General features: G+C 44.1%; 1 protein-coding gene across 1 annotated transcript in view; it reads right to left on the bottom strand.

Annotated features, from left to right (window-relative positions):
* Positions 1–1,212: 1,212 nt before the first annotated feature.
* The window catches only part of LOC104406231 (epidermal growth factor receptor), a gene marked incomplete at its 3' end in the record, with an annotated part of 18,429 nt that continues 8,195 nt past the window's right edge, over positions 1,213–11,446 (bottom strand). The window contains exons 6-14 of the mRNA XM_010015158.1: positions 10,975–11,116; positions 10,011–10,127; positions 9,339–9,465; positions 9,166–9,239; positions 7,889–7,979; positions 6,510–6,772; positions 4,814–4,946; positions 3,298–3,397; positions 1,213–1,370 (exon numbers count right to left, since the gene is read on the bottom strand). Of these exons, the coding sequence (XP_010013460.1) occupies positions 1,213–1,370; positions 3,298–3,397; positions 4,814–4,946; positions 6,510–6,772; positions 7,889–7,979; positions 9,166–9,239; positions 9,339–9,465; positions 10,011–10,127; positions 10,975–11,116 (1,205 nt within the window). The remainder of the gene's footprint in view (positions 1,371–3,297; positions 3,398–4,813; positions 4,947–6,509; positions 6,773–7,888; positions 7,980–9,165; positions 9,240–9,338; positions 9,466–10,010; positions 10,128–10,974; positions 11,117–11,446) is intronic.

Below are 11,446 nucleotides of genomic sequence, written 5' to 3'. Positions count from 1 at the left end.
GGCCAGTTTGTATCAGTAGGCACTACTGAGGTCATTAATAAAGAGTAAAGTTATTAAGATCCTGTTTCAACTGAGATCATTTGTTCTCAGGTGTATGATGGGAAGCCCTGATAAGCCTTGCCTGTGAACAAAAAAGATGTATGCTATGCTGTAGATCATAGCAAACCCATGTGGTTGTTAAAGGTACCATCTGAAAAGCAGACCACTAGGAAAGGGAGATACTTGTTGGTTTAACCCCTCATCTCCTTTTCTCCATGACAGCGGGGGCCTGGGCACTCTGCTCTTTGATGACCTGGCAGTTGAACTACACAATATACAATGGGATCATGGTTCGTCTGAATATGTTTTAAGTTCTCTCTTGCAACAAGTATTACAGGTGTATTACAGGCGGATCTGGGATCAGACAGACCTGCAGGGTACAGAGAAAGGGCCTGTAAAGGAAAAGACAGCAAATGTAGGGTGGTTTTTTGATCTGAAAGCATCACAGTCCAACAACCAAGTCTCAACCCTTAAAACCTTTTATTGCACATCCCATGTCCTTTGCAGGCTGGAAACCAGGAGAGGAGATAGTTGTTACTTATTGTCATGTAGGTTAAATACAGTTCAATTTACAGGTGGCAGTTTAAGCATGCTCCCAAATGAGGACAAAAATGGTTTATACAGATTTGGTTTACTGTGATGCCCATCAGCAAAGTGACATTCAGGAGGCAAGCAAGGCTTTAAACTCAGACCAAGTGCTAGCATCTGGGAAGATGGAAAAATAGAAAACCACTGTGATACCCCACTGGGATTTCCCTCTTAAAAAATGAAAGGTGCAGAGAAAAAATGTCACCAGGAGACCAGAATCCACCAGATGTCACTGATGATCCTCCCAAAACCTGAGGACCCAGTGCCAAGCCAGTGGGAAAACAACCAAAAATTCATCTCTGGTGAGGAGCTCTGCAAAATTCCAGGAAATTTCCTATTTAAATCAACAAACAAACATGTTTCAAACCCCTAAAATCCTTTTTTTCTTTTTTGCCTTCTGTGTAAAGGCAAAGTGTCACTGAACTTTGCCTATTTACAAAGTCTGCTGTGCTTTGCTTACATTACCTGTGTACTGACCTTTCTCACTCCCTTTCTTCTTCTCAGTTGTTTGAAATGGGACCATCAGGAAGAAAAAGAGCTCAATTCAAGCTGTTCCCCTATTTCTTCCCCCTCTCTTTTACTCACCCCCGGGTGCAGTTTGGATGGCAGAGCTGGCAAACAGCATTCCCATCGGCGTATTTCCAGACAAGGGTGTCATTCTCACCCAGAACTCCCGCCGGGCAGGATTTCACACAGTGGGGGCCGTCTATAAAATGGGCACACTTCATGCAATTGTCAGGGCCCTGCAAAGAGAAACAGCTTGTTTGTAATGCCCTTACACCAGCCTATTGAGGAGGAAATACACAAGATAAATGTAAATGCTTTCCACTGATGGAAGATTTCAGCATCATATGGTTTTATTATTTTGCTACCTAATATTCTTGCAAGTATTTGCTCTTGTAAGATGGACCGTATGAAAGGCACTACCTGACCTTTAAAGTATTTAATTAAGTCTGATGTTTAATATTTTCGTAAGCTTCAGGTGCTTTTTTTGCCCCTGCTTTCTGCCAGGCTGGAAAGCTTGCATTTTGCATTGGAAATGGGGAATAATTTAGTAACATCTTGATAAAGGATAAGCTGAAAAGCAGAGGGCCCAGCTGCAGCCTGGTGCAACCTACTATCAAACAACTTAGAATGATGGACCTGGAGCTGCTGACACCTCCCTGAAGTACTGGCCTCAAATCAGTATTTTCTTGGTTTCCCAGCATGGGTTCTTTCACTTGCTAGGGAGAAGCAAGGGATAATGGACTCAACCCAAGGAGTCTGTAAGTTGATTTTTACTTTGAAAAGCACTGAGTTTGTATTTAAAGGCATTGCCTTTGGCCATCTTTAGCAGAAATGTTTTTATTCAGACTATAATAGCACCAGGAATGTACTAAGTATTTTATAGCAGAGGAACTAGCAATTATGGGTCAAATTCTACTATGGAGAAAACCAGACCTGACCCACAGTGCCAGTGGGACTACACTAAGACATGATATAGGAAGATTATTTTAATTACTGTAACGTCTAAGGGCCACTATAATAGGCTGATTTCTATGTGCTGGGCAAATATGGAACAAGGGGGCGGTCACTGCCTGCAGGAGTTTATAATGTTAATAATATCCCTGGGGCCATGGTAGTCTAAGCTAGAAGGGAGGATGGAAATGCTTCACATTACTGAGCAGTGACTCTTGAGACTGATGATGGGCAAGGGTTGAACACTCATGGCTGCAGGGAATAGCAAGAAGTGTTTAAGGAGTTGGGTTAAGTAGCACAGAGAAGGATCTGTGATGGAAACAGGAGACTTGATTTCAATTACCCCCAGAAAAAGAGAATTAGAGCTTTACAATCAAGATATTAGTTTGATCTGATTAAAAGGAAACCATTTGGTATCGTTGCCAAACTGGACATTTCATTACACAAAATAGTGTTCTTAAAACGAAAGAACAACAAAATTGAGGAAGACTCTGGATGACTAGCAAGACTACTCTGCAGACTTCTGTAGGAGGAGCTTGAATGAATTGGAATATTTAAACAAGCTTGAGTTTTGAATATTTATACAAGTTTGAAAATCCAATGGTTTTGTTTCGATTGCCTTTCTTTGAATGTAATTTACAGCTGCAGTTACTTTAACATAGGTATTTACTGTAACCTAGAGACAGGAACATCGCTAGAGGAGAGAACACAGTTTTAAGTAAAAACTTCTTCCTGCCTAGTTTTTGGTAAGCATTTGGTCTTGATGACCATTTTAGCACAGGTTTTCAAAAAGGCAAAAGGCTTCTGGTTTAATCCATTACTTTGAACAGTTTTTTCCCCCTAAATAAGGGAACTTAATTTGTTCATGCTAACTTGGCACTTCATTAGCTTCATGTTCCTGAAATACTTGCCAAGTTAGCATATCATCACATACATAAGTAAGCCTGTTTTTTTTTTCTCTCTCTGTTAAAGGCACAATAAAGAAAGGCCCAACAATACCTGGGACTTTGTATTATGTGTATGATGGATGACAAGAAAAAAGGTTCCATCTCCTGTTTCTGCATCCCTGCCCCATGATCTTAACTTCTAACCCCCCCATCTCTACTCCATCTTGGAGATGGGTAAATGAGACCTCAGGATTATCTCAGCATGGGAAATATATATTAATAAATGGTTTGAGGTGCAGGTTTGCTGAGCTGAATCTGCTCTTACAGGTCCAGTGCAGGTTGCGTTGTACATGGTGGAGTTCTGCACCAGGCACTCGGGGTGGCAGGGGAGGCACTTGGAATCCCTTTCAAACTCTCTTGGCTCCCTGGAAAACAAAAAAGAAGGAGAGAAATAATAAAACCCCAGACTGATCAGTGAGTGATAAATTGTGCTCATCTCTCTTTTTCCTGATTTTTCCAGCTTAAATAGATCGGAATGATGGTACTGGGACAGGAGGAAGTACAGGGGGACCCTCCTGGCTACACCAGCAGCACTTACTTAGTGCAACCAGGGGGAGGTAACAGGTAAGGGAAATTTGGTTGATGGTGAAACACATGGCACTCCAGATCACACACTACAAATCAATTTACTTTCCCTTTTAAGCTAACAACACAGAATATTCACGATTTCCAAAGGCTTTTAAATGGTAGCGATGCAAAGAGATCAGCAAAAACAGTTCAAGTGATTCCAAGGCTCCAAATAATAATTAGGGAAGTTAAACAGCAAAGCACTGATAATTAAATTCATGCCTTCACTACAACACACAATGAATCATTAAAATATGAAAGTTGGGAACAGATGGTTTCAATAGCAATAAAGCTGTTCCACTTCAAGTAATGGTGTTATTAATTAAACTAAATCTACTCATCATTTGACACAAAAAATGCCCAGATCTGCCCTTCAGGTCATAATAGCTGCTGGCAGGAATTCACTTACAAAAAAGACAGCTGCTGAATTGCAAGCTGCTAGAGAAATACAATCATCAGGGGCATCAGTGCCCTGTCAAGTACTTGCTTAATAGTCATGATTTTTAGAAGTCAAATTTGAAAAGGTTTATTAAAACTATCCCTGTAATTTTTGGTGCTAGATGTGCCTTTCCTGCCTACATCACCTGTTGAATGGACTGGAAACCTCAGCCACAGCCCTGACACACAAGCAGTGATGTGTTTTCCTCAGCCTGAGTGAGGCTGAAGCAATAATTTTGCCTGAAACTGCTGCTCCCAGTGCTTTTGCAGATGAAAGTTCATTCTCCCTTGACTGTAACTTTGCAAACTGCAAGGGCAAGCTGCTCATCTGAGCAAATGAGTCCCTTTGCAGTAAGGAAGCCTACCACATAGTGAAGTCCTGGCTCTGGGGGGCAACTATGCTCCCGGTGACTCCAAATGGCTCTGTCTCTCACTTGGTGTGCTAGACATGACAGTATGGCTCAGATTTTCACTGAGGCTCTAAGGTCCTTTATTTCTTATGGGAAAGAAGTGCTAGGCTTAGTGTCCCTGGGCCTCCAGATAGTTTCCTCATGGCTTACGGGGATATTTTCTTGGCAGGAGCAAAATCCTAAGCAATGCTGCATGGGGAAGAAGAGGTACCTCAGGTACAGTGCTCACACAACATCTCTGCAAAGCTGGTGAAATCCCATGCAGCCAGAGACCCTATTTTTTGTTTTCTTTCTAGTTACAACACATTTTAAACAGTAAAATCCCCAAATCACTGCCAAAACCTCAAGCACCCCCAGACACCTTACCCTTGAAGAATGTTGCACTGTTTCACACACTCCTTCTGGCGATCGAAAAACCTGCAGGAGAAGCAGTGGAAGGGTCCAGGGCCCCAGCAGCCCACATCTGAGCACAGGGGGTCACAAACATGCCTGGCAGCAGCTGAGAGAAAAAGAAAGACAAGAAAAGCCATGAATATCAAGGCAGGAAAAAGGGCAAACAAATCATTGCCAGTGACTCCATCCTGACCAGTTTCTCCGATCTGTTCCAAAGCAGACATGAATGGTCCTAGCAGTGTGGAAAAGGAGTAATCACACTTCTCTTAATTTCCAAAGCCTGAAATTAAGAGTGATTTCTGGCCTTTCAAAATAAGAATGAACTCTTCTGTGCCAGTTTAACAACTATACAATAAAGCTAAACCAGTACCAGATTGCTGTGGTTTAATCCCAGCGGGCAACTAAGGACCATGCAGCCACTTGCTCACTCACAACCCCCAATGAGATGGGGAGGAGAACTGGAAAGAAGGTAAAACCTGTGGGCTGCAGTAAGAACAGTTTAATAATTGAAATATAATAATAGTACTAATAATAATAGCAGTAGTAATTGTAAAGAAAAGGGAGACAACAGACAGAAATAAAACCCAAGACAGAAAAGTGATGCACAATATGATGGCTCACCTCCCTCTGACCCAGCCCATCCCTGAGCAGCAATCGGAGCCTCCTGGCCAACTCCCCCCACCTTCTGTCCTGAGCATGACCTGCTGTGGTATGGAATATCCCTTTGGCTAGTTCAGGTCAGCTCTCCTGGCTGTGCTCCCTCCTGGTTTCTTATGCAACTCCTAACTGGCAGCGCATGGGAAACTGAAAAGTCCTTGACTTAGCAAACACTACTGAGCAGCAACTAAAACATCAGTGCGATATCAACATTGTTCTCAGACTAATCCAAAACACAGCACTGCACCAGCTACTGGGAAGAAAGTTAACTCTATCCCAGCCACCAGCAGGACACAGGCTGATAAGATTTTGGGTCATTCAGCCTGCAGAAGAGACTGAATAACTCTGAGGAGTCGTTACTGCAGCTGTCCAATACTTGAAGGGAGATTATAACAACTCTTTACTAAGGCCTGTAGTGACAGGACAAGAGGTAACAGTTTTAAACTCAAAAAGGGTAGATACAGATTTGGTATAAGGATGAAATAGTTACAATGGGTGCTTAGGTGCTGGCACAGGGTGCCCAGAGAACCTGTGGCTGCCCCATCCCTGGAAGTGTTCAAGGCCAGGTTGGACACAGGGGCTTGGAGCAACCTGCTCTAGTGGAAGGTGTCCCTGCCCGTGGCAGGGGGCTGGAGCTGGATGAGCTTTAGGTCTCCTCCCTAAATCATCCTAGGATTCTCTGATCAATTTCCAATGTAGAACAAATTCATATTCTGCAAAGAGAAGTAATTAGATTTTGATGGAGGGACCACTGCAGTCACCAACAACATGTTTGAACAACAGCTTCAACCTGGTCAAAGAAGTCCAATGTTTGGAGTTAACTTCTGTGTCCTTCAATCTTTGTGGCTTCACTGTGCCCATAGTGGTGAGGAAGCTCCTTCCCATCTGCTGGACATGATGAACTCCACATCCTTGGTGGGAAAAAACATCCCACTTCTCCTACACCATCTTCGTTAAAGCAGTATCATGGATGAATTTTGCATCCAGGTGAACACAGAGGAAAAAGCCTTGCCCAAGTTAGTCTTGCACTTCAGCACAAGCTTCCATAGGAAGCAGGAAGGCAGCACTGACTTACCACACTCATTTTTATTTCTGTTCTGTATAATCTTTGTTTTCTGGCTCGGAGTTGCAAACAGTCTGTGCCAGTCCATGGTGTCAGCATAGCAGAGGTTCTTGTTCTTCATAATGGCAACATCTCCATCACTGATTTCCTTGAGGGAGCGCAGCCCTAAGGACTGTATTTTCAAGTTAACAACGGCAAGGGAATACTGGCCACTTGAATGGAGAGGGACAAAAAGAAAACGCATGGAAGAAAGAGAATTAGTAAGCAGGGTTTTATTCAGCATGTTTTGTGGGGTTTTTTTGATTTTCAAATGCATGTTGCTGTATACTTAATTTTGTCCAAGCAGGATGCTGCTCAGTCCTCTAAACTTAATGCCTGGTACATGACATTCCTATTGTAAAACAACTGCAATACTCATATCTGGTTATGCATGGTCTTTCTAAGCTGAAATTGGCAGGACATAGAGTGCTCTATCAAGTAAATGATGTGCAACAATGGTAGCAGATAGAGCAGCTATTACTTTGTGCTGGTCCACCAAGCCATCCTTCCTCTTGGGTTAAGCCCAGGAGATGCTGGAGGCACTGCAGGTGTCCATACCACCTGGCAGACACAGTCTGTCCCCAAGTGCTCATCTACCTCAAATCCCAAAGCACTTCTGATCGTAACTTGCCCCAGACTGCAATGAGCACTCTCTGTTCTACCTGTGCTTCCAGGCTGGTGGGCGAGACCCTGCTCCTGAGAGGCAGGCTCAGGGCAGCCCCTCACATGGAACACAGGGGTGAGGATTTCGCCCCCCAGGACACATTATCTACTGCTACAAAGATGGTGTTCTACTCCTTGACGGGTTTTTCCTATTTTGCATCAGCCTGGAGAAGAGAAGGCTCCAGGGAGACCTCAGAGCAGCTCCCAGTGCCTAAAGGGGCTGACAAGAAATATGAGGCTTTTTGCAAGGGCCTGTGGTGACAGAATAAGGGGAGATGGCTTTAACCTGACAGAGGGGAGATGGAGATGGGCTCTTAGGCAGAAGTTCTCTCCTGTGAGGGTGCTGAGGCACTGGCACAGGGTGCTCAGAGAAGCTGTGGCTGCCCCATCCCTGGCAGTGTTCAAGGCCAGGTTGGACACAGGGGCTTGGAGCAACCTGCTCTAGTGGAAGGTGTCCCTGCCCGTGGCAGGGGGTTGGCACTGGATGAGCTTTAATGTCTCTTCCACCTCAAACCATGATGATTCTGTGAAGACACCTGAGTCTCACACTGCTTGATACCTTGGTGTGCTCAGACAAGTGCAGCTCAAGTGTCTTCTACAGTTGCTCTGACACATGATTTACTTACTGTTGCTTGGTTCTGCCTCGTATAATCTCCAGATTTTCAAAAGCATAGAGATCAGTAGCATTATCAGGCCAGGCCTGAATCAACAAGAACCCTGAAATGAAGAAAAGAATATATAATAATAACAATAATAATAATGATAAACAATAAACAGTGGTCAGTATTGACAGCAGGACCTCCTCTCCCTGCACCGGGAGAAGGCGCTTGTGCTTTCCCTATGCTTATCTGAGAATCTCTAAGTAAAACATGACATTTTAGGGAACAGGGAGATATTTTTAGACCTCACTTTATAAACAGTTTACTATTTAGCCCACCAGTAGGGCTTAGGAGAGTAAGAGATGATTGTGTTGGTGAGCCACACATCCTTGCCATGCTGATCCGCCAGTGATAACAACTCCTTTCAGAGATACCCTGGCTCAGAGGCTGCGGGCTCTGGTGCTGTAGGAGAAAGGCATCACTCCCTCCTATTATGAGATACCCTCAGGGAACACGTAAACTGAAGAGAAAGCAGGAACAGAGCAGAACAGACAGCACTCGGAGTGGATTAGCTAATGCAAGCATGTTTCCCTGCTCAGTAGGGAGGGCGAGAACCTGGGAGACTGCAGGCTCTGTATGATGCTCTGGGATTAGTCACCGCTACCCTGAAGGGAACCAGACAGGTAAAAGAGAGAAAGAAATGGGGAACTGGAGTCACGTCTGTGGATCCAGCTCTAATATTACACTCATTTTATAATGAGCTGAACCAAATTACTTTTAATTGATCCTCGGCACAAGACAGTGGCTGAGCACTCTGAGGGCCTCTTTGTGCTTGTGGAGACACATTCACCCCAAGGAAGAGCTCTTCAGGCTGTAGAGGGTGTCTCCATGAGGATGATGCAAGTCACTAAGCATGCTTCCCTAAGGAGCTGCTGAAAGGTTTTCCATAAATAGAAACACATTTGGCCATTTTCAGCCGGAGTGGCATACCTCTGCATCACCACATACTTCTTGGATGGCTGAGGATCTCCTCTGCTTTTACTGTTTGCTAGGACTGACATTTCAGCAGAAGGGATGGTCAGATCAAACCACACACCTTGGATGGGAGACCCGTATGGGTTACATGGGTGTAATGCTGGCGAGGTGCTACTGACCACCCCTGTGAAGAGTGAGCCCTGGTAGCTCAGAGACAGAAACCATTTGCTTGCATTTCTCTTCATGTGCTTTAAACACTTCCCTCCTCTCCCTTTGCGTTTTTGACAGTTCCAGTCAGAGAACACCTCAGCTCAAACCCCATTGCTGACCTGTTATTTCTTTGACTGTTTTGAAGACATCCAGCTTCTTGGGGTCCAAGGGTAAGGTCTTTGTGAAGGCATCACTGAAACAAACAGGACAAGGAATTGGGAAAAGAACTGCTTAGCGTGAATTTCTCCCTAGCCCTTCTCCTCCAGTGTTAAATGACCAGCAGGCAACTCACCCTAGAAACGCAACTGGGAGGATGCTGACATCCCCATTGATCTTGGTACAGTTTTTGAAGGAGTCGATGTTTGTGGCGTTTATGGAGAGGATCCCTTTAAGTTCACCTATTCCAATGCCGTTGCACACTGTTAAAAAGAGAGATACAAAAGTCAGGGGAGAGAAGAGTAAAGCTCAGTCACATGGAAGGGAATAGACATGGAGACACCATTAGTCCAGAAAGCACTCCCATACTTTCAAACCTACCATTGTAAGATTAGTTTTATTGATCTCTTGGCTGCTTTTGCTTTCATAAAGCACCACAGGGTAACTGCTTCCTGCTTGCCCAGTTGTGCAGCTCTGCTTTGAGCATCTCTGCTCATGCCCTGCTCTTGCTTTGTCCCATTTTCATTTTATTCCCATTTGATAAGCTACTAGGAAGGACAAGCGAAGGAGAAGGCTTATGTGAAGATACACATACTGCACAGTTTATCCACTGCACTTGTGGTGTATCCCACTTGGAAAGTATGCTCCAGGGCCATGTTTCCTGGTCAAACCACTTGTCAGATCTTCAAACTATCAGTGCACATTTATATTGGATTTGCACTTAATTAAGGTCAGAACTCCATGTACTTTTTCTAACAAGTTACCTATCATCTCAAAGCCTTACTGGCTTATTCCATGATTTTTATACCTTTGCTGCATAACCCATCACACTTTTTACACTTCCGAACACCATTTTCTTCCACTTCGTAAGTATCGGTATTGCATGAGCGAACGCAGGAGCCGTGGTCTGTCACCACATAGTTGTCTGGAAAAAAAACAAGGATACAAAGGTCACTGAAATACAAGAGGCTGCACAGGCACTTCAATACTAGGAAAAAGAAAAGGGGGGAGGAGTTGAACTTTTGGCTTACTTAAAGTACAGGCATCGCTTACGAATTCTCACAAACATCCTTTGAAGGTAGATGGGGATACAGTGCTATCACTATTTTACAGAGAGGGGAACAGTCACAGAAGGATAAAACAACTCTGCCAGGTCAGGCCAGGCTGTGCAGTGGTGCCATTTATCAGAATCAATACATGGCACTTTTGATCCTTCCCCTTCACTCACTCTTCCCAGGCTAAGGGCCTGTCAGAGCAATGTTCAATCTCAGTTCTGTGTGCTAAATCCTCTCCTACATTTACATCTTTATGGGTTAAAAAACCATGGACATGGAACAGTGTGAAAGAAAATGCAAGCACCGCTAGAGGAAGCCATGATCAGTGGCCTGGAGAAGGAGTGTTTAAACCAAAGACTTTCTACCAGTCCTAATTAAGAACCAGTTAAGAGTTGATACTGCTTTGGCAATCCACAAGATTGATCCCACATGGCTGTCGTTTTGATGATTCTCATTAGATGGTTTTGTCCCCATCAAGAGAAAAAGCCTCACAAGTCAAAATTCCACAGTTAAAAATCAGGGAAGGTGATGGCTGCAGACAGTTTGAAGGGGCTATTTACCAGCTATTCTGTCATTTTTGTCACCTGTTCCTGGTTCCCACGGAAGCAGAGGAGAACAAGAAGGTCCTCCTGCCACCACACAGAGGGATGAGACAGGTCCCTTCCCACCTCTCCAACTCCCCACCTCCTCTGTGGCTGCAATCTGAAATAAACTTACGTGGACATTCCCTCACACAAGTGGCTCCAAAGCTGTATTTTCCATCAGGGTTGACATCCATCTGGTAAGTGGTGGGGTTATACAGGACCAATGGGGGACATGTATCCTTGCACGTAGCATCATCCCGAAACTTGCGACATGCCTGCCATTGAACAACAGCTCCCATTAAATTGCTTTCTCCTTAAAAAGTGACAATGGTTTTACGTTAGCTGTTTAAAAACACTCCGATGTGCTCATCTCTTTCCTGTTTAGGAAATCTCAAGCAGCTACCAGGATAGTTCCTCACGCTTGAAGGTGAAAGGTTGCTTCAGGTCAGGCAACTGAGTTTAATATTTGGGGGGAGAAAAAAGAGAGAGAATATGAGCTTTTCTTGTTCTGAACAAGAAACCTTGGCACTGATGGGAGAGAACTGCTGGGATTCACGTGGGAACAGGAGTGAATCTGCATGCCTTAGACATAAAAATTTTCCCTA

This window comes from Nestor notabilis, unplaced genomic scaffold (genome assembly GCF_000696875.1).
Source record: "Nestor notabilis isolate BGI_N333 unplaced genomic scaffold, ASM69687v1 scaffold7440, whole genome shotgun sequence".
Taxonomy (NCBI): Eukaryota; Metazoa; Chordata; class Aves; order Psittaciformes; family Psittacidae; genus Nestor; species Nestor notabilis.
This window is presented reverse-complemented; position numbering and strand designations above follow the sequence as displayed.